The sequence below is a fragment of the Alexandromys fortis genome, unplaced genomic scaffold, assembly GCF_014885135.2.
Source record: "Alexandromys fortis isolate MF-2015 unplaced genomic scaffold, M_Fortis_MF-2015_v1.1 scaffold_273, whole genome shotgun sequence".
Taxonomy (NCBI): Eukaryota; Metazoa; Chordata; class Mammalia; order Rodentia; family Cricetidae; genus Alexandromys; species Alexandromys fortis.
Genome location: NW_026068145.1, coordinates 1,207,934 through 1,231,477, shown reverse-complemented (window position 1 = coordinate 1,231,477; position 23,544 = coordinate 1,207,934). Strand labels below are relative to the sequence as shown.

Genomic DNA, 23,544 nt, shown 5'->3' with positions numbered 1-23,544 from the left:
AATGTCCTTTTTTAGAGGCTTGTGATGATATTTTTCTTTAAAAAGTACTTTTAATAGTACTGCTCATACTATCCTTCCTATTAGGAAGTAGTTTCTTTAAATGTGTATGAATGCAAACATGAGGTTTAATGATGCCTTTGTTGTAGTTGTCTGTCTTTTAATTATCCTCATTGTGAACCTGCTTTGGCCCCTGAGCAGTAGCCTAAACAATTGGTGGGGACCCTTGCTGTCCTGATTCCCTGCCTCACTTCCTTCTGGGTGTCCAGACATTTTACCAAAACAAGCTCAACTTTTTCTCTGCTGTGGCAACCACTCTTGGTCATTTCCTTTTTTTTTTGGTTTTTTGAGACAGGGTTTCTCTGTGGCTTTGGAGCCTGTCCTGGAACTAGCTCTTGTAGACCAGGCTGGTCTTGAACTCACAGAGATCCACCTGCCGCTGCCTCCCGAGTGCTGGGATTAAAGGCGTGTGCCACCATCGCCCGGCTCTTGGTCATTTCTTATAATTATGAAATACAAATACTTTCGACAGAAAAGTGAAGCAAAAAAGAATCTAAGAAGTAACTGCGTTAGTACTAGACGTGCAAATAAACTATTTTCTAATATATAAGTTGCAGTATGGAAACCTTTGGCCCTTTAGAGTATATACTAAACAGAATTTTAGTGGTTCTTATCAAGAATAGCCACAGAGTATCCAAGATGATCTGGACAGGTTTTCTGCAAATTGTTAAAGCATCTAACTTTCAGACTAGAGCAAAGGATGTCCACTTGTGTCCAAATTAGAGTTTAGTAGCAATCACATATATTTGTGTATGTGCATTCCTGTGTTTGTGAGCAGTGTCCAGAGAGTCATTAACTTGGGACCGCTAACTAGGTTAGTGCGGCCATCAGCAAGCCCCAGAGAGCCTCCTGTCTCTCATCCCTGAGATTATACGCATGAATCACTTTGCCTGCCGTTTTCTTTCTTTCTTTTTTGTTTTTGTTTGTTTCTCTATGTAGCCCTGGAACTCAGAGAGATCCACCTGTCTCTGCCTCCTGTATGCTGGGATTAAAGCCTGCACCACCATGCCCAGCTTTCTTCTTTTTTCATGTGGTTCTAAGGCTCCTGCCTGTGGAGGGTTCAAGCTGGCACAGCAAGCGCAGTACTTACTGGGCTTCCCTCCCTCCCCTCAACATCTCTAGGGAAAGGGTGAAAGGACTGCTGTCCGATTACGTTTCAATAAGCTCTCCGAGGTGGGCACGGTTCTGGACAGAAAAAGGAATGGCATCAAGGATATAAATCCTCTTTGCCCAGAGTGCGTCTCTTTTTAGATAGAGTGACCCATTTATCTTACTTTGCACAGTAAAATTAATTATTTGAGCCTTTGCCATTGGTGTGCACATTCAGTGATGGGCAATTTATCTTCTAGAGAAAAGGCATTCACATTGTTACTTCCTCTTCATATTTTAGAGATGCCACAGACAGCTAGGAATACACACAAGCTGGGGGTTCATCTTCTTTCACAATGAAATCTCTAATTCTGCCCTTTAGACTTTTTTCCCCAGTCGTTTCCTGTGGTCTTTGAAACCAATTCGCTAAGATCTGGCTGTTCTAAAGTCATCCTCTGATGTGGTTCTATTTGTGGGCAGCCTCATTTATGGTTTATATTTGGCCACAGCACTCACAGCCTTAGAGCCTTTTCCAGGTCTTCTCTATGTAGGTTTTGGTGGTGTCTGTGACTGTGAATAAAATATTGCTGCCTGATGCTACAGTCCATGAAAATGTCGAATTTTTTAATTCTTGGAGCTGTCTCTCTACCCAGCCTCCACCTGGTAGTATTTTGATCTCATTGTTGTTCAAAGACTTTGGGGTTTCTGGTTGTCTTTGTTGTTGTTTGATTTTCGTGGTTTGAGATGCAAATTACTTATTTCTTTAGCTTTTTACTTTGCCTTCATATTCACGAGAGAAATGCATTTGTGCACATCTACTCACACGTCTACTATTTCGGTTTCACTGGGGTATTTGCTCAGAATCAGGAGACAGATTGTCATTGCAGAGTTGTAGATCTCATCATCTAGCAGGGCTGCCCGCCAGCTCCTAGCTTACTCCACTGGGTGATGCTGCATGGTGCTAGGTGAGCAGGGAGAGCAGTCATTCCCAACTGTTGGTGTTGTTTTACTCCCTTGACAGTTCCTAGGTTCACTATTTGTATTTTATTGTAGAATAAAGATACTTGAGAAGCATGTCCAGCATGGACTGTTTGTTGTCACTTGCTAGTTTGATTAGCACAAAAGGATTACTCTGGTTGATCCCAAGCCACTGTTTCACCTCTGTGGACAGTTTTACAAGGACAGTGGCAGGTGCAGGGAACTGGCCACTGTAGCAGAGCTCTGACATACTTGATCTGTCTCTCTTTTCTTCAGGAAAAGCTTTGCCAGCAGAAGTATAATGTCTCCTGCATAATGATCATGCCCCAGCACCAAAGGCAAGGGTTTGGACGGTTTCTCATTGATTTCAGTAAGTGAAGTACTTTATTTATTTTCATAATAACTGATGGCTACAGGTACAGGAAACAGTACCACATAAAGCTTTATTTAACCTGTTGTGTTTTTTTTAATCAATAGATAATGGGTCTTTTATTTATATTTACATCAATTAGAAGATCTTCCTCACTTGAAAATTTTCCTGCCAACCAATTGTTGCGCTCTAGGAAACTGAAACTAGATTTTACCGCAGTGCCATTGGCTCAGAAGCGATTGCGTAATATCAGCTGGTAGACTTGCATTCCCTTCTGTGGTACTTGTGTGAAATCGTTTGTGACATTAGTTATGAGGAGTTTTCGCTTTCTAACATCTTGTCGAATAATCCGTGCAGGGCAGAGGAGATGGGGTGGGAGTTATTTCCACTAGAGAAACAGCCTGAATGAGCTCTGCTCAGTTTTCTTTTGCTGTGACAAAAGTTGTTAGTGTTTGTATCAAGAAGTTCCTCAAGAAATGCTTGTTTTCTGTGTACTTGTGTCTTCTGAGCCTCTTTAGTTAAGTCTGGATGCTCATGATAAGGCAGCGATTGTGGTTATTTTTTAATGGGTCATTTTTTTACTTCTCAAATTATATTGGACTAGTAAATGTAAGGTTGAGGCTACATTTGGAGAGTTGATTCCAATTATCTAGAGATAGTAACAGGTGAACCTGTGAAGATGATAGTCTCTACCTAGGTGTATAAGGATCTGTCACTTAGAGCCCTGTGCATGTTGAATTTGACCATATCTACAGGAAATACACGACCATTAATGTAAATATGCTGTGAGGGTCCATAAGGAAGTATGGTGACTCTAAATCTGTATCATTAGATACCGAAATGTTGACGTCTGCAGATAAAATAATTTAACAGTTTTGGACTGATTTGTGTAATTTACTTACACAGAAAGATAAAGTTTTTGAAGAAGAAATATTTTGGGTTGATTTTTATACTTCCAGTTATTTGCAATCATTTATTTACTTTCCTGGTGTTCCTGTTTTTCTGGCCTAGTTATCCAGTAGACTAATTTTTCCAAGGAGTGCTGCCTTACTAGCTGGCTATTTCTATTCTACAGAGTTCTAGCTATAATCTCCTTTTTTTTCTTTTAATAAATCAAGCTTTGATGCTTTCATGCATGAATATATTGCACTCTGATTGCTCCTTCTCCCACTGTCTCTCAACTCTTCCTCTCCTTGTCCATCACCTTGCCTGCTACTTCTGCATTCATGTCATTATTATTATTATTATTATTATTCCCTCTGGATTGGACTGGGCCATCTGTGTGGCTTTGGTTTCTGGCGGTATACTAGTGGGTATGCATCTGAAGACAGTGGTTCCCTGCTACAGTTAAACTGTCTGTCTTGTGCTGGAGTGTTTTATAGTCACCATTCACGAGGTGATTATCTAGAATCATGCTCTCTGGTGTGCATCACAGATGTGCAGGACTAAAACTTGTGGCAATATTCATGTGCCTCTAGAAGAAAGGGACTTTCCAGCAAACAGTTCCAAGCTACCTTTTAAGCTGGTTGGCTCATCAGTTGCCTTTTTCTCGGGTACCTTGAGCATGCCACCATTTCTCCATCCTTTGTCCCTTTCCTGACCATGACCACTTCCTCTTTCTTAATCTGCCTATTCAAAATCATGTTCATTTGGTAAGAACTAAAAATCCTCTTCCTTTTGGTGCTATCTTCTTGGGTTCTGTCCCACACCGTCCCAGCCGTATTCTATAAAGGCATGCTTAGACTCTGTCTGCCCTCTTGTGCTAGTCCTCAAGGTCATGCTTCCAGGTTATCAGAACCTCCTGGGAAACTGCCTTTGTATCGACAGCATAGTTTCCTTACAGGCTGTATCAGGCAGGTTCATTGATATGAATTGAAACCCCAAAGTGCTATGAAGATCTCTAAAGTGATACCTAAATTCTAAAGGAATTGGTACCACCAGGTAAAAGTCAAGTTCTAAATACAGTGACCATGTATTTAGCATGATACAGCATAATCTGGCCTCATGGCCTCTATGCAAATCTAGATATTCCCTTCAAGTGCTAAATCTTTATTTTAAACTATTTTAAAAGTTTAGTGCAAGACATGAAAAAGTAAGGTGACTTTAACTTTTCTTAACTCTGAGACAGGATCTCACTTTCTAGTTCTGGCTGGCCTGGACTTCACCGTGCCTTCCAGACTGGCTAGAACTCCAGAGATGCCTGCCTCTGCCTCCCAGGCACTAATAGTGGAGGTATGCTCCGCCATCTCCCAGTTACCACGCTGTGGATTTAGACACGCAGTGCGGAGCACAGTAGGACATTTTCTGGGATGTTTACGGTGATATGAAAAATACCACCCACCTGGGTGTGACTAGACTCTTTCTCCACTGGAGTGTCTAAGCAGGGTGAGGAAAGATTGCAGTATTGGAGGAAAGGAAGACTGGGGGTGTGGCTCAGTCTTAGAACTTGTGCCTAACAAACATAAGTCCTAGAAGCAATCCCTATTGACACTGCAAGAAATGGGGTGGGAAGCAGTTCAAAGGGAGTTAGTGTGGTTCTCACAGAGTTTTACAGTACTCAAAAGAAAATGGGGATTGGTGTAAGGAAGCCCAATAAAATTTCAGTTTAAAACCAGAAGAATTCCTTGACTGACCATTTTAAAGAAGACAGAGTATGCTGTTGAATGAATGATAGCATCTCCTTGGAAGTCACTTAAAATAAGCGTAAATAAATATCTTTCCGGAGCTATTTAAACCCAATCTTCTACACAAGGAGGGAGGGCATGGAGCGCATGGCCTCTCAGCAATTTTGCCCCATAATTCAGTGCTCTGGGTAAGAAAGATGAACAGAGATTAGAAAGTTTCTAAAATATGTTCAGTTGAAAGGAACTCTTAATGGTTTGGGTTCCATTGTATGAGCCTGAGATCTTTTGATCAAAGATTTTCATTAAGCCAGATAAACTTTAAAGTAGGGAAGGTCCTTGTCAACAATGATTGCTAAGTTAGCCAGCTGAAACAGTATACAGGCGGAGAGGAAGTGTGGCTCACACCAGCACTTAGCCTGTAGATATGGTCCAGTATAGGATGTGTGTGTGCAGAACTGAAGGCACAAGGCTTTGGTGTTGTCCAGTGCAGTAAGAAAACCTGTTCACAACCAAACACTACCCTATAAGTTGTCTCTTTTTCTGGTACACCCCACCTGAGGTTTTCAAAGTGAGGTTTCCGAGGAGGCTGTTTGTACAACTTGGACAGAGTGACCGGAAGGTACCGTTCCCTGCCTGCTTTTAAACTGGCTTAGGAGCTTTGTCACAGCCCAAAATTTAACATTCTGCAGGGAAGAGTGATGGACACAGGCTGAATTGATGCCACATCCTTTTCTCCTGGATTCTGAGGTTTCTTCCCCTTTAGTCAAAAAAAAAAAAAAAACTTTACAGCCCTCCTACACACACACAACTCTCCACCCTCAGCAGACATTAAAGAAACCCACTTCCCACAAAACGTCTGTTACTCTTTGGCACCTGCAGACAAAGAAAATGCTGCTCTTCCCACAGGGTATGCAGCTACCCTGAGAGGGTGCTAGAACGTTCTTCCTGAGCCTGGCCTGCTCTTGCTGTTCCAGCCGCATGGACAGCCGTGCCCTATATTGTTTCCCTCTTTATTCTGAAAGAAATATCAGCCTTGAGAGAAAAGTTGCAAAGTCATGTCTAGAATTTCCATATGTTCTTTACCTGGGTCCCCTGGGCTTGGTTTGGTTTACTGTGTCTGCTTTTTTAATCTCACTCTTCTCTCCCACGTTTGTTCCCTGCGTTGTGGTGCTGGCAAACTGTGTATGTGTTAGTTCTTTGAAGACGCCCTTTTCCATGCCCCACAAACTATCAAAGTCAAGAAATTCGTGTTGGCTCAGCACTGCACATGCCAGATTCTGATTTCATCTTGCCAGTTTTTCCTGCTATCCTTTCTAGCGGGGAATACCACCCCCCACCCCCCAGTGTAGGTTCCCATGTTGCTTATGTTTCTTATTTCTTACCACATGTAGTCCTTGGTCTCCTGAATTTCCAGAGCTCTGGAGTGGTATCTGCATGTCCGTTTTAAAGTTAGTTGTTTGGATACTGTGAAGTGCATAAGACATGTTCTGTATAGCACCTGTCTTTCCTTGGGGCTTCCTGGTTTCATCGTTATTAGATCGGGTGGTAAACTTTAGGGGAGAAGTACCAGAGACCTAAGGTGCGTCCTCGGTGCATAAAAAGTACTTACCTGGTTACGAGTACCGCCACATCACTGTGTAATTCGTATTTGGTGAGAAGAAGACACCTGGAGAGGACGTAAATACCTGTTTCTGAGTTTCATTTAGGAGATCCTAGGCTGACCTTTGACTTGTGACCTCCTCCCCCACCTCTGAGTGCAGGGATGACAGGTGTGTACCACTGTGCCCAGCTCTGTTTATGACTCTTACCTAAAAAATTTTCACAGTTGTAGAGAGATGGTTTGGCAGTTAAAAGCACTGACTGCTTTTGTCGGAAGACCTGAGTTCAGTTCCCAGGACCCACATGGAGCCTCACAACTGTGACTCCAGTTCCATCAGGATCTGGTGCCCTCTTATGGCTTCTTATGGCACTTTCTGGTACACATATAAACATGCATGCAAAACACTCATACACATAAAAATAATAAATAAATAAAAATGTTTGAAAGGTAGTTCCTGACAGAGAAGAACACTCAGCGCCAGCCTCTGGCCCGTGTGCACACATACCAAGAACTGGTTATGCTTGTTTCTGTTGTTTTCTATTTAGAGGTTTTGTTTTTTTTTTAATCTCTATACATGCTGTTTTATTGTGTTTGTTTTTAAGTTAAAACCATATGGAAGTTGTATGAAGATTGATGTCCTCCACTCCCTTGTCCTCATACCCATTGCCTGCTCCTTTCCTTTCCTGTGGGTCACCAGCTCTGCTCATTTCTAGTTGTGCAAACAAGTGTGTAGGTATATGTTTCCTCATTTCTAGTTGTGCAAACATGTGTGTAGGTATATGTTTCCTCATTTCTAGTTGTGCAAACATGTGTGTAGGTATATGTTTCCTTATTTCTTGTTGCTTGTTGTTTGCATAAAACATATCACACTAAAGCCTTTTCTTGTTGTTGGTTTTTGGTTTTGTTTTTTCAAGACAGGGTTTCTCTGTGTAGCCCTGGCTGTCCTAGAACTCACTCTGTAGATCAGGCTAGCCTCAAACTCACAAAGACTCACCTGCCTCTGCCTCCTGAAGAGAACAGGATTTTTTTAAAAATATTTATTTATTTATTATGTATACAATATTCTGTCTGTGTGTATGCCTGCAGGCCAGAAGAGGGCACCAGACCTCATTATAGATGGTTGTGAGCCACCTTGTGGTTGCTAGGAATTGAACTCAGGACCTTTGGAAGAGCAGGCAATGCTCTTAACCTCTGAGCCATCTCTCCAGCCCCTGCCTCTGCCTCCTGAGTGCTGGGATTAAAGGCGTGCACCACCATTGTCTGGCTCACTCTAACCTTTTTAATTTTGTTCTTTGTTGAATTATGAGTGGCAGGGCTGCGTCCCCGGCACCCGGCCGCCCGCATGGCTTATGCCCCGAAATAATTACACGGAAACTGTATTCTTTCAAACACTGCCTGACCCATTAGTTTCAGCCTCTTATTGGTTAGCTCTTACATATTGTTCTAACCCATTTCTAATATTCTGTGTAGCCCACGAGGAGGCTTACCAGGGAGGATCTTAACCTGCGTCTGTCTGGAGTGGGAGAACCATGGCGACTCCTGACTAAGCTTCTTTTTCCCAGCATTCTGTTCTGTTTACTCCACCCACCTAAGGGTTGGCCTATCAAGGGGCTTAGGCAGTTTCTTTATTAATAAGAAATTACTCCCACATCAGTTCTTTTTCATTTATTAGTCTTTAAACACTTGATATAAAAATTCTCTTGAGCCGGGCGGTGGTGGCGCACGCCTTTAATCCCAGCACTTGGGAGGCAGAGGCGAGCCTGGTCTATAAGAGCTAGTTCTGGGACAGGCACCAAAGCTACAGAGAAACCCTGTCTCGAAAACAAAACAAAAAAAAAAATTCTCTTGAATGCACATCGTGTATGTATATGTGGTTTACTTACCTCTACATGTGTATGGATTATTTCTAGCATTTTGCTGTGTTCCACACATGTGTGTACATGTAGGTGCATAAATATCATGTACCTAGCACACACAGAGGCCTGAGACATTAAGATTTATTTTGTTTTGATTACATTTATGTGTTGTGCTTGCAAATATGGGTTCCCTTAGAAGTCAGAGACTTGAGATGCCCTCGCTCTAGAGTTACAAGAGGTTGTGAGCCATTGTACATGGGTGCTTGAAACTGAACTTGGGTCCTCTGGAAGGAAAGCTGTTCTTAAAAAACCCTGAACCATGCTTGGCTCACAGCCTTCCTTGTTTGCCTGTCTCAAGCCTTAATGATTCAGGTAACTGCTGTACACTCCACTGAAGACCTGAATATCAATGACTAAAGAGAAAAGATGAAGTTGGTGTTTGTGTTGACTTGTCAGCCAGCAATGGCTGTATATGCCGCATGTTGTGTTGTGTGTTCAGAGCTCACAAGAAATTCAGTTGCTAACAAGCCAGGCTAAACGTTGAACTCCAAACTTTGGGGACTGACATACTCCAGAGCATGACTGCATGAGGAAGCATGTTAGATTGTTGGGTCACTATCGACAGATTAAAAACCGTGGAGTCCGGCACTCAGCAAGGGTCTTCACTAGAGAAGAGGCTAGCAGAGGTCACTGGGCATGCAGTGCTACTAGCTTAACATAGCTGTGCGTGAGGACAGCCAGGGGTGCTGTAGGGAAACGAGGCTGGGAACAGAACCTTTGGAGCTACAGCATCCAAGAGGCTGATAAAGAATTAGAAAGGATCCAGAAACAGAACTGGGAGAGGATGTATGTCAACACCAACAGTGATCCGAATAGCTGGCATTTCTAAACTACTCACTGTGTTTTGCTTCAATTACACACGTGAACTCGGTCCTCACAGAAAACTGTGAGGAAAGTGACTTTGGAAGTATAGAGACATCAAGATGCCTGTCAGATCGTTAGTGTCCCCAAAGAAAGAGGTACAGTTGGAGGACAGTGGCTTAAATAGAATTAAAAGCAATGAGTTCAGGACTGGCCAGGGCCTTAGTGGGTAAAGTGCTTGCTGCACAAGCCTGACAACCTGAGTTTGATCCCCGATCCGTTGTAGAAGGAAAGATCTGATATCAAAGCGGTGCCTCCTACATACACTCACTCATACACACGCACATGGGAGGGGGAGAGAGAGCACAAAGCAAAATTCTAAAATGAAATGGCTTTCCTCAAGAATGATGGCTAACATTTATAATTCCAAACGGAGGCAGGAAGATTGTCATGGGTTCTAGGCCAGCTTGAACTACGAAATGAGACCCTGTCTCAAAAAACAGAAGAGAGGGCAGGAAGAACTGGTTCAGAAAGCTTGGCTTTCCCGAGCTGGAGCAATATGAGTGTTTGTGTGCACATACATGTACATATGTGCTAGGCAATGCTGATGAGAAAGACTGAAGTAAAAACAAAAAATAAAAGCCAAATGCAGTTTTTATTACAAAGTCATAAAAGACATTCAGTGAAATTAATTTGGGACAGGAACGAAAAGCTACGGAGAAACCCTGCCTCGAAAAAAAAAAAAAAAAAAGAATAGGCTGTTGTTTTTCTTAAAAGAGCTTCCACACAATTTAAGTTAAATTTAAGTAATTTTAATTTTTTAAAACTTTAAAATGCTTTTAATCAGAAATTTCAATTCTTCTAAAAACATTTTATTTTTCAAATAAAGTTTAATGTTGGTTTATCTCTTATAAGAAGTAGGGTTTGAGTTCCATTGGCAGCTTTATCTGTCTGTTGTAACAGGGCAGTGAGGAGCCCTTAGCCCGTCTCATAGGAGAAGTGAATGCGGCCTTGTGGCACACTTTCTCTCGGGAACTGTTCCTAGCCATGCCAGGACATGCCAAGACACCACTCTTATCCAGCAAGGCCTTCCGAGCATCTTGCATATGTGGGCAACTGGTGGCTACACCTTTTCATAGGTGACCCGGGAATGGTTCCAGGTGGCTAGAAATAGTTGAGTTGACCAGAATTCTAATGCCTGTCATCTTGTCCTGGTAGCCTTATCTCTTTACCCTGCATGATAGGTCGGGGTCTTAAAACTCCTGCTAGGGACATATTCTCCCTCAGGTAGACTTCCAAGAAGATATGTCACCCCATTCATCTGAGCCTGGTAGGCCACATATTACAGACTGTTCAGAAGGGAGAGTGAGCGGCTCTACGGATGTTGTCATATGCTGTGAATGGTGGTGCCGTGCAGTTCACATGGGCTCCTCAACGCTGCTTTATTTTAATAGTTACCTTTTTACAGAGGCAATGGCCATCTTATAAAACAAAAGCCAGCTTTCAGACGAAAGTTCCATAGTTATTATATACACGTGTTGGGTTTTGTCATTGTCTTTCACCAAAAAGAAAGGAGGGAGGGAGGGAGGGAGGGAGGGAGGGAGGGAGGGAGGGAGGGAGGGAGGGAGGGAGGACGGAGGGAATAAAAGCTTTCCAGAACAGCCTGGCACTTGGCACTTATTTACCACAAGAGGAATTTGATCAGCTCACTTTCTTGTGGCACATGTGATTCTTAATAAGCAAAGAACGAGCCTACTATACCAGTGTGTGGCATATCTCTTCACGGGGATGCTGGCCTGCCCGCCCTCTAAGGTGTGGAGCTTCTGTTGAGATGCAGGCTCTCTTCAGAGAGAAGAGAGGAGAGGGGGTGACGAAAGTCACATTCACACTCAGTCAGTTGGAGAGGCGCTTATTTTTCCCTTTCTTTTCTCTTATCAGATAGTTTCTTTCTTGTCGCATTTATTTTGGAAGGAAAAGTCCAGTGTTGGTCCTTAGAAACGGTCACGTGAGCTCTCGCTGCATGTTTTCCCTGCAGCCGTCCTCTCTGGCCAGTGCAGTCAAGGCAATCACTAAGGAAAATAAGATGTCCTTGTGAAGTGGTGCTCTGGTCCTCCCATCTCTAAGATAGGGACAGCTCCCTCGACTCTTGGAAGATCCTAGGCCCTAAGCTGTCACTGGGCTTTTGTAGGTCCCTGAAAGACTTGTTTTGATCTGTGTAATCAAGTGTAATGATGACATTTTAATAGATGCCAGTCTGTAATGTATAAGGAAAATGACTGTTTTTCCTTATTTTCTCATTATAATATGTTTCACTAAAAGCCTTTGCCACTACTGTTTTAGTACATGGAGCTGGTGTGTGGTGTGTTCTAATATGATAAAGATAACATCAAGACTGAAAATTGAGTTTGTGATTTATTCAGCAGTTGACTATTACCGAGTGCATTGAAATGCATTGCATGAAGCAGTGCAGCCAGTGGTTTATTTGTGTATCTTTTTTCAAAGAAACTAAGTTTGTCATAAATAAGAGCAAATACATAGTTTGTACAGAATAGTTTGTATTCGTTGCTGCAGTGAAAACACCGTAAATATGAAGCATACGGTCTACAGTCTCATTTCTTCTGAAAGCTGCTTTTGCTTTACAGAGCTCAGAAATTTTCAGGTTTAGGCAGGTGGGTTTTGTTGTCAAATCTTTGTTCAGATCGCTAAGCAGTAGGCATTCGAAGTGAGTCATGTTGAAACCCACGACTGAACAAATTCTATTCAGATAACCAGTGAGCAACAGCCCAGTCAGCCGTAGTTGAGTAGAGCCTTGGCAGGGGCATCCTGGGGACAGGGGTTGTTTGGTGTTGAATGCCCAGGCATAAGCACAGTGCTCATCACACAGTGGGCATGCAGTAAAGATCTGTTGAGGAAATAAAAGAATGCATGACTCTCTTCTCCTCTTGGAGTAGCTGGGAGCACCTCCCAGGTACACTCAGCTAGCTTCTGACAAAATTAGTTCTTGCTGCGAGCTCCTCTCCCTATCTTGGTCTTGTCACATGTATATCTTTGTCCCTCCTTCTACAGACACGCTTTACCTGGATTTTTCCAGGGATGGCCTAGGTGATGCTGATGGGACTGTAAATGATATAGTCCCTTACCGTGGGCATGGGGATGTCAGACACGGGGTTCATTTCTTGCCCCTGAAGTGCTAGGGGTGAGGGGATGCACAAGGCTTTGCACTGAGAAATGCTTCCAGCCCTCCTTCACTGGCCCAGTCACAGTGTTTGTAAGGTAATTTTCCACTGTTAGAACCAGATCACACAAGGCTTTGCTTCCTTGCCCCGCCTCCCCGCCCCCCAGACAGAGTTTTTATGTATAGCCCTAGCTGTCCTGGAACTTGCTCTGTAAACCAGGGTGGCCTCGAACTCAGAAATCCAGTATAAAAGGCATGCAACACCACCAGCAAGACTTTGTTCTTTTTGTTTGTTTATTTAAATTGTTTTTATTGAGCTATATATTTTTCTCTGCTCCCCTCCCTCCCTCTGCCCTCCCCTTCAACCTTGTTCTTGTTGGTTGAAATTAGTGCTTTGCCTGGTTTTGGCTCCAAGGTGACTGTTACCCGTTAAATGTGCTTTCCAGATTATAAGAGAAAATCACTTTGATTTTTAAAAGAAAATTAAATAAAAGCCAAAACATTCCAATATAAAAGGTTGCTTACTCCTTCAGGACAGTTCTGAATAGCACAGATAACTTCAGATGGCCAGAAAGTTTTTTTCTTGCCTGCCCCTTTAAAATATGTATATATTTGTTTGGAGAGAAAAGAATCTCTTATTTTCTTGGAATTGTGGTGTTAGAGAAATAGAGTTAGGAATCTGCTTGTCCTACTAGTTTGTGTTGACATTGTTTTATGCTCATATCCTACTACACTGTCGTGTTTAACAATATAAAATCGTATATTTATAATTATTTCTGTTGAATCTTGCTTTGAATTAGCATTAAAGAACCTTTCTCCAACAAAGTATTTTATTGTTTTTTAAAGTGCATAAAAGTAATTGAGTGGATTCTAAAAGCCGCATTGCTTATATAACCATCTGTCCACACTGAGACAAATGTGCGCCAGAGTTACGCTGTCAAAGGAAGCAAAACTGTGAGGAAATGTGATACAGTGGATCTACGGACTAGGTAGAATTCCTTTTTGGAAAAAGTGTTGTGGGTTACAGAGATGACCTATGTACAAACCTGAGGACCTGAGCTTAGATTTCTAGCATCTCCATGAAAGTTCAGTGCAGTGGTACACACCTGTAACCTCAAAGCCAGGGGAAGCGAGGAACAAGGAGGGGGGACGATGCCGGGAGCTCACTTCCAGGCAGCCTAACCAAACAGGTGACCTCCACATTTACTGACTGCCTGTCCCAAAAATAAAACATGAGTTGGAAAAGAGATCAAGGAAGACACCCAGAGTTGACCTGTGGCTCAAGAATATGTCCTGTCATTCTGGGAAGTGAGGAAGTTAAAATTGGTAGGATCATGTCAGAACAACCCAGGAGTTACCTCGAGAAGCCTCACGATCAATAAGCCTTTTAATAAAGATAATTTTAATTGACTAACATATGTCAAATTCAGAAGTTATAATGAGACTGAAAACTAATCTGAACAATGAGAAGAATCAGGTCATTGTCCTGAAACTGAGAAATGAATGCCTTTCTTAGATGAGCTGTACTGCTAGGTGACCAAGTGATACACCAGGAAAGGATCTATCAACATATGTAATCTCCTCCCATGAGTCAGTGGGTCCACACACTGAATATCAATAGCTTTGAACTGCAAAAAGAGGGGTGAACAAAAATAATCAGCTTCTCCTGCTGCTTTGGAGGAACTGACGTAGATGAACACACTGAGCAGTATCAAGCATGCCGTTAGGGGAGCCCCCAGATCAAGAACAGATGAGGAAAGTGATGGAGTAGAAAGAGAAATCCACACATTGAAAGAACATTAAGTTTTTTTTCATCGACACAACTTTATTAGCATCTGGATATTTTGGTGGTAAAAGTATAACAACAATAATAATAACAGGGGCTGGAGCGATACCTCAGTGGTTAGTAGCACTGGCTCCTTTTCCAGATGGTACAGTTTCAATTCCCAGCTCCCACATGGTGGCTCACAACATTTATAACTCCAGTGCCAGGCATGCACGTGGTGCATAGACTTCCATGCAAGTTAACTGTTCATAAAATAAATAAATCTAAAATAGGAATAATAAAAAATCTATTTATTATGGATTGCCAGAAAAGTCTCTGATAATGAGAGAGAGAGAGAGAGAGAGAGAGAGAGAGAGAGAGAGAGAGAGAGAGAGAAGGGGAGATTGCCTGGGACAAACAAGATTCCCTTGTGGTGATCAGCAAATTCTAGGTCAAGGTCCTAGGTGACAGTTTTAGGGCAGTTGCCATATAGTAATCTACGAGACTGTACATTGTGTATACTTCTCTGTATTTGTGGGGGCATGTTTTGTTTTAAGCCAGTGTTTTAATGTGGAAGGTCACACACCCTGTAGCATCTGTTTTATGGATGTAACTCTTAAAACTAAACAGCCTTTTATATTTATTGGTGGCGTTACATCAGGGGTGTTGTAAAGAGAGATAGATAGTTTTTCACCTTTACTGCTCTACATAAGAAACGTTAAGTACATAAGCGTTTGGTGCTTGACACCAGCTGCCCGTCAGCCCTTGCCCAGCCGTTTGTATGTGGAGGAGCTGCACCAGACATCACTAGACTCAGATGCTCGAATGTCAGTCTCTTAGAATGGCCTTCTGTGACTTCTCTTTCCACCCTTGAATATAATTGAATAGGGAAGAGTGACGATATGGGAGAGTCAGATAAAAACTATTTATACGGGGGCTGGAGAAATGGCTTGGCAGCTCCTCTCCCACAGAACTAGGGAACCTACATGCAGCTCACTACTATCTGTGACTCTAGTTCCAGGGCATCTATTTCCCTCTTATGACCTCCATAGACGCAAGGTACTCAGACATTCCAAATGAGAAATAATAAAAATAATTTTAAGGACCAGGTGGTGGCGCACGCCTTTAATCCCACCATTCGGGAGGCAGAGGCAGGCGGATCTGTATGAGTTTGAGGCCTGTCTGGTCTACAAGAGCTAGTTTCCAGGACAGGCTTCCAAGCTACAGAGAAGCCCTGTCTTGAAAACCAGAAATAAACAAACAAGCAAATAAATATATAGATAAATAAATAATTTGAAAAGTTTAAATGATAATAAAGAAATGTTTGTACAGTGGGCTGAACTAGAGAGAAACTCCATAACTGAGGCCAGGGAGATGAAGGGATATTATAACATTAGCATTCATATACTCTATGTTTTTAAGATCCAAAATTAACAATATACTCCTGACAGACACTGCAAGAGTAAGGAGTGCCCTTTCCTTTTTCTAGGATTCTGGGTCCAGTGCACTGGTGAAATCTGGGCAGATATTTGGGCAGTTAGAAAATGGTGTTTACAGAAGAGAAAAGGGGGGCGGAGAGGAGGGGTTCAGTTGCCAAAATGAAGCTGAGCTGGGTGAGAGGACACCCAGGGTTGGCCTGTTACTTATGTCTTTCTGTTCTTCAGCCTAAAGTTCTGCCCTGTGCTTTGCCCCAGTGATGGATCTTTCTCCATGAATTCAAGGAAGTTAATACGATTTGTCAGAGGCTTCTGCCCGCCTTCCTTCCTTCCTGCAGCTTCTCAGTTTCTCCAGTTAAAAGCTTACAGACCGTAGCGAGGGTTTTTAGTGAAGACATGAAATGGATGGCGTTTGTGAGTTTGTTTCCAACATCATTTAGGATGCTAACAGTTTAGATAACTCTTCCCTGAAGAGAAGTCACCTGGTTTCAGTGCTACTGAGAACTTCTCTGAGGATTTTCTTTGAAATACCTTCCTGCCAGCTTTTCATAAATTAACTTTCTTTGACCTCATCAGACATAATTAAATAGCTGTCAATGGGTTAAAACTAAGGAACAGGAGATTGTGTATCTCTGTCTCCATTCCTCTGCAAATCGCATAGGAAGCTTGTTTCTGCTCTGCACAGGGTGATTACAAGAGACAGTGATATGATTTCCAGTTCAGTGTACTTGTCCGTAATCCCACACTGCACCTTGGCATATGTGCCCTCCTGAGTGTGCGTGCTGTCCTTGACCTGTCGATGAGGATTGAGGATTGCCGCTGTTTGTGACTCTTCAATTTAACAGTTGCCTGGTAGTGAACAAATTTAAACTCCCTGAGCTTTTGTCTCCAGCTAAATATGGAGAGCTGAGTCTTGGGTAACCTAATCAGAACAGTACCTATCCTGCACACAGACACTTAGCCACCGAAACCTTCACTGTATATTCCAGTCCTTTGAAAGTTGGAGATTTGGTGATTAACACAATATAAAGACTTGTGGGATGATAATTGTGACATTGTGGCTGCTGTTGTGCTCCTGTTAGGTTATTGGTGCTGGTGTTACTCAACTCTAGCTGCTTCCAATGTTAGTGTCAATCTGAACAGTAGATAGAATTGTGTCTCATCCAAGAGACTCAGAAATGTAGTGTCTGCAGGCTCAAAGATGAGTTATTAATGTCTTTTAATATTGCCAGTAATAGGCTGGACATAGAGGCACACACCTATAGTGCCAGTGAACTGGAGCCTGAGGCCATTCCATAGCAAGATCCTGTCTTTAAAAATAAATCCTTAGCTATGTGGTGACCCTCGCCTTTAGTCCCAGCACTTGGGAGATGGAGGCAGGTAGATATCTGTGACTTGGAGACCAGTCTGGTCTACAAAGCAAGTTCAACCTAGCTAGGACTACATAGTGATACCTTGTCTCAAAAGAAATAATAATAATAAATCCTTGTCATTGCTTCAGCAGTACATATAACTGAAAGCACTGCTCGTGTGGTATTGCATATATTCTTTTTTTCTCCCGGTGATCTTACAAAGTCAGACTAAACTTTTAAGTCCCTCCATGATCAAAGCCAGTGGCAAGTCAACCAATCACTTAACTGCATTTCCCACCCCACCCTGGTTCCCACACCCAGCATACACCTTGACACGGCTGAGTATTGTCAACATCTTTGGCCTCAAATTATGTTCAAAGCCTTTAGGACGTAAGGGAAAGAGGGGTGGAAGGAAGCGTTTGTCTAGCTAACTTGGGACACTAATGATGTTTCTGAGCCTTCCAGTAAACAGTTTATCAGTCAGCTTAGAGAAGGGGCTGGACTTTAGTTTTAGAAAGTTGTCTCAATGGCTGACAACTTCTTCTTGAGATGTACTTTGTTTGAAAACAAAGGGAAAATGGAAAGAGACTTGTTCTTCCACTTTTCCCGAAGCCTTATTGTTTACAGTCTGTGTTTGCCATGTGAAAGCTCAGGTTCAGATCTGGATGTTAGTGCGCGCACACACAGAGTGTAATTGGAGGGTCATGAAAGAGAGGAATGGGATGGAGAAAAGGAAGTCAAGTTGCACTTCTAGAGCCCATGTTTTGTATTCATGGTGTTGGGTGCTGAACGTAGCTTTGCGCGTGCTTGATAAAGCAATCCCCACCCCACTGCCCCCCTTTTAACTGTTGAGATCAGTAAGTTGTCGAGGCTGGCTTTGAACTTTCAATCCTCCTTCCATAACTTCCTGAATAGCTGGGGTGCACAGATTGTGCCACCAGGCTGACTCCTAAGCTAGATTCAGTGGCAGCATTCACAGCAGTGTACATAAACCCCACCCACACCCAGTTTTGTTGGGCTATCTGAGATGCCTAGGTATTGGACTCAGCTAGTTCAGCTGTTCCTATAGAGCCTGTAATAGTGACCCAAAGGAAGTCCAGCTCTGCTTCTAGTGGTGGTGCATACAGGTCAGTTCAGTTGCGGATATCTAACTGCACTAACATGGTTTCATGGGTGCTACACTTTAGATGCACACAGCCCTCTGCTGAAAATGTGTGGTTTACACCCAGGTGTTAGCTCAGTGGAGAATGTGAAATCATGTAGCTTTTCAATAAGAAAGTCCTGTCAGGATTTTGTACTCAATGAAAACTTTGTTCAGGTTTCAGTTTGGGTAACAATCCCAGGAGGATGAAGAATAGTGATTTAGGGTACTGTTTTGCTAACACATATTATTTTTTAGGATATTTTTTCAAAGTCTAGTGTGATTAAAAATTTTCTTCCAAGAGAAGATATAAGTTTAAAATGCCAGATTGCTTCTTCTTAACTTTTATATTTTATAAACTTTGGCTTTTCCTAAAATGTTCTAGAATTTAAAATAATGTTATTGTATTTAATGTGAGGGGTATGTGTACGTGTGTGCGCGCGCACGCGTGTGCATCCCTGTGCCACAGTGCATTTGTGGAGGTCAGAGGGCAACTCGTAGAAGTCAGTTCTTTCCTACCATGTGGGGTCCAGGGATTCAACTCAACTTGTCAGCAAGAACTTTTACCTACTACTAGAATTTAAAAGCAACGTTTCCCGTTTTTGTCATGTCAAAAGCAGTGGCCCCTAGCACTCTACCATCTCCAAAAAGAATTGCCTCTGATGGACAATTGACTGATACTTAGAGAAGTCTAAGTATGAACTTTATGAACAATTTGGTTACTTCCAAAATTTGTTTGTGTAAACATTTTATATTTTCAGTTTTAAAAATCCTACAATGATTTTAGTTTGGTTATATGTGACATTGGTAGAGTAGTCATCTCCCATTCTATCCTTTCTTGTCCTGTATCCCAGGGCCTTATTTCCCTAACAAGGAAATTATGGATTGAATTCATTTTGTGGTTGATCATCATCTCAGGAAATAGAAATCCTCTGACCCTAGCAAACCGTCCTAGTTAGCATCTGCTGTCAGTTCAGCATGGCCAGAGTTGGTCGGGTAAGGAAGTCTCAATTGAAGGATTGCCCAGGTTAGCTTGGCCTGTGGCTGACGGTGAGTGATTGTCTTGATTACTGACTGTGTGGGCAGCTCCACCCCTACACAGGATTTAGAAGGAAGATAGCTTAGCAGCTAGATGTGGTGGTGCACGCTTTTGATCCCAGCACTTGGGAGATCAAAGGCAGGAGGATCTCTTTGAGTTCAAAGCCAACCTTGGTATATATACATAGTGACCTCTAGGATAGCCAAGACTACATGGAGAGACCCTTTCTCAAAAAACTTAGGAAAGAAAAAAAGAAAAAGAAAACTAGCTGAGTGTGACCCAGAAAGCAGCATTTCACAAATAGTTTCAGCTTCAGTTCCTGCCCTGACTTGCCTCAAATAAACCTTTTCCTAGAATGCAAGCCGAGTAAACCCTGCCTTCCCTTAGTTGCTTTCGTTAGAGTGTTTTGTCACAGCCACAGAAAAGGAAACTGGGACGCTGTCATCCTCAGCTGAGTTTAGCTGAAGGAGACCTGGAGATGCATCCCTTGCTCCCTCTTGCCGACTGACCTTTACCTTCTACTCCAGTCTCTCACTCAGTAGCACTGCCACCACCTTTGACATGGAGTAGATGCTCTACCCTTTACAATTTTGGCTTGAGGGCAGTCCTCAAGATTTTTACTTAATAATACACATCTGAAGTCAAGCTGTCCTGAAATAAACCAGAGTTGAGACTGACACGAAAGGTTTTTTATATGCTTGGAAGTGACTGTCCTGTGCAGTATGGATGAGACCCATAGCTAGATCAAAGACCAGGGAAGGGAGCCGGGAGACATCCCACGACATTGGGCAGTCAGTTTTTAAAGGCACCATTGGCTGTTTGTCATAGGGATTCGTCTGTGGCCCTCAGGCTGCTTCATGCAGCAGATGCTGCCTGGCCACCAAGCCCAGCTGCACGTTGTGCATATGCAGCTCCCTTCTTGAAAGGAACTACAGCGGGAAGAGAGTCCCTTTCCCTGCCATCCGCCCTGTGAGGGGTTGTCTAAACACCACCTCTTCCCTTGGTGGTTGACACAGTGACAACGCTTTCAAGAGTGTGCACAGCCATCAGGTGCCGTAGAAACTTGACAAATGCCAGCATGGTCTGTAGGCTTGAACACATGCACTTCATGGCACCAGGTGTCACATCTCCAGTATAAGCTCCCTCTGGGAGGACCTTGAAGACCATTCCTCTCTGGGATAGTTGTTAGGCAGTAGTGAATAATCAGCAAGGAAAATTAGTGGCCTCGTTCCATATAACTGAGGAAGAGCTCTGCACTGGAGTGGACGTCTAGGAAGCTGGTATGTCTTTGAGAAAAGACGTCTAAGAGCCTGACTTAAAGAGACAGCCTGAGATGTGACCCGGGGAGCCAGCAGACCTTTCCCAAAGACATGCTGTCTCGACTCCCTCGCTTTCCCTGGCGCGGGCCATTTTCCCAAGACACACTTGAGTCTTCTAGGACATGTGAGCCTTTGTTATATTTGTCTGGGGACAGCTCGTGGTTCTGCTAAAGCCCGAGGTGATTATTGTGTTTGTGGTTTCATGGGCTAGTTGTTCCTTCAGGGTAATCATTGAAGTTAAGTACTTGACAGCCAAAAGGAATTGGGGACAAACCAACTTTGCTGGGAATTTTCAGTAGCTAATTTCTTGAGATTATTCCTGAGGCCAAAGGGGGAGGGGCTCTTTAATTAAATTTGTATCTGGGTGGTGGGAAATTTAAGACAGTAGGATGGAAGACAGTAAGATGGTCTTCGGGTATCTCAAGGATATCTCAAGTAAATGTAGGAACAGGAAGGAGCCTCATCTCAGTCAGGCTCCAAAGAACAATTTGACTTCTTTCTGTCCACATTCTCTTTATTTCTCCTGTTAGGGGGTTTTTAATCTCTAAATGATTTCCTCGATTATATTCACTCATTATGGTGAATAACCCTTAATAGCTTTTCTTTAAGCCCAGCACTGTTCTGTATGCTTTTTATTAACCCGTGCAGTGCCTCCAGGAACTTGAAGACATGAATGTGATGATTGGCTGCCCAGTCAGAGTGAGGATTCAGATAGACACAGTGATTGAGTAAACAGTGCCTGTGGGTCACACAGCTGTCGTGTAGTGGGTCCTGGTTTCCACTGCAGCGCTGTGGCTCCGGAGCCTGTGCTCCTGACTTCTGGTCCACAGATGACAGGTCTCAAGTTCTCAGGGCCTGGCCCAGCTTTTAAAAGTTCTCCTTTTCCATATGGTACAGGTGGTCCCAAAGGACAGTCCATGCAGTCCACAGTGCATAAGTGTTTGAAAGTAGCGTCGATTTTCCCTTTAACTCTTCTTCATTCATGACTACAAAGTGGAATTTTCCAGAAATGTCATGGTCTGTAATAAACATAACAGATTAAGGACCAAAGTAGACATTGACTAGAATGTGAAAACGTAAAGCAAGTCTTCTCACTATTTTGTTTATATTTTTAAAAATACAGGGAAGGTTTTTTATTATCTAAAATTATAGTAACATCATAAAGTTTATTGCTGTTTTAAAATTAATAAATGTTACTTCTCAGTAAAACCAACAGACACAGTCTTTATAAACAAAAGTTCTTTGGAGTCTTAAATAAAAGTTTAAAATGCAAAGCCCTGAAGCCAAGACCACTGATTTAATGTATATGAACCCCCACTCCTTGATTCTATCTCCATGGTATCTTGGTTAGAGATGCATGCCCTCGGGCCCCCTTGGTACCATCTAAGTTATAATTCCTGTTGTAGCCAGAGTTGTTTGCCTTCTAGTAAACCCAGGCATAGCCCCTCAGTGACTCTAGCTAACATGCAGCCTGGTAGGGCTTTATAAAATCCATTCTGTGGATGAAGAAAGTATGGAATATATACATATTAGAGTACTACTCAGCAGTAAAAAACAAGGACTTCTTGAAGTTTGCAGGCAAATGGATGGAAATAGAAAACACTATCCTGAGTGAGGTAAGCCAGACCCAAAAAGAGGAACATGGGATGTACTCACTCATATTTGGTTTCTAGCCATAAATAAAGGACATTGAGCCTATAATTCGGGTTCTTAGAGAAGCTAAATAAGAAGGAGAACCCAAAGAAAAACATATAGGCATTCTCCTGAATATTAACCTTCATCAGGCGATGAAAGGAGACAGAGACAGAGACCCACATTGAAGCACCGGACTGAAATCTCAAGGTCCAAATCAGGAGCAGAAGGAGAGAGAGCACAAGCAAGGAACTCAGGATCGCGAGGGGTGCACCCACACACTGAGACAATGGGGATGTTCTATTGGGAACTCACCAAGGCCAGCTGGCCTGGGTCTGAAAAAGCCTGGGTTAAAACAGGTCTCACTGAACATAGTGGACAATGAGGACTACTGAGACCTCAAGAACAATGGCACTGGGTTTTTGATCCTACTGCACGTACTGGCTTTGTGGGAGCCTAGGCAGTTTGGATGCTCACCTTACTAGACCTGGATGGAGGTGGGTGGTCCTTGGACTTCCCACAGGGCAGGGAACCCTGATTGCTCTTTGGGCTGATGAGGGAGGGGGACTTGACTGGGGGAGGGGGAGGGAAAGGGGAGACGGAGGTGGGGAAGAGACAGAAATCTTTAAAAAATTAAAGAAAAAGAAAAGAAAATCCATTCTGTTCTGTTTTCTACCAGCAAGGAACTGACAAGCCTTACTCATCCATCCCTCCGTACATTCAATAATTTCTACCTCTTCACAAGCCTTTTTTCCTAGCAGCTCCAGAGTGATCCTCAAGGACAGTCACCTTGAGTCACCTTTGGGACTCTTGAAAGCACAGGTGCTGCTACCCCTAGGTACTCCAATTAGTAGCTTGTTGAGTGGGGAGGACCCAAGACTATTCTAGTAGTCATTGGGAGTTTAGTCCACTTGTTACATAATTACCTAGGCCCATAGACTCATGCACTGAATTTAAACAAAGTATAGACAGCCCTTCATATCCATTCCAGTGATTGAACTGCTAACATGCTGTTCGCCCGCCCACATGGTCACAGTGCTGCTAGCCCAGGAAACAAGTAGCAGACAGCATGGCTCAGTGAACTGCCACCTCCAAGGAGCTATGTGGAAAAGGCATCAGGTTTCCTCCTCTAAGTTGCCCTAAGCCCATGGCCTGCAAGACCCAGGCTGTCTTCTAATGTGGGCCTTCCCATGGAGCCTGCTAAACTAATCAGGTTTCTGGTGAAAGGTATGCAATCCTTGGAGGTTTTC

General features: G+C 42.9%; 1 protein-coding gene across 4 annotated transcripts in view; it reads left to right on the top strand.

Moving 5' to 3' along the window:
• Window positions 1–23,544, top strand: part of Kat6b (lysine acetyltransferase 6B) — a 192,544-nt gene that overhangs the window by 153,422 nt on the left and 15,578 nt on the right. For all 4 annotated transcript variants that reach the window (XM_050126924.1, XM_050126923.1, XM_050126925.1 and 1 more), the window contains exon 12: window positions 2,401–2,494. In XM_050126924.1, coding sequence (XP_049982881.1) covers window positions 2,401–2,494 — 94 coding nt within the window. The remainder of the gene's footprint in view (window positions 1–2,400; window positions 2,495–23,544) is intronic.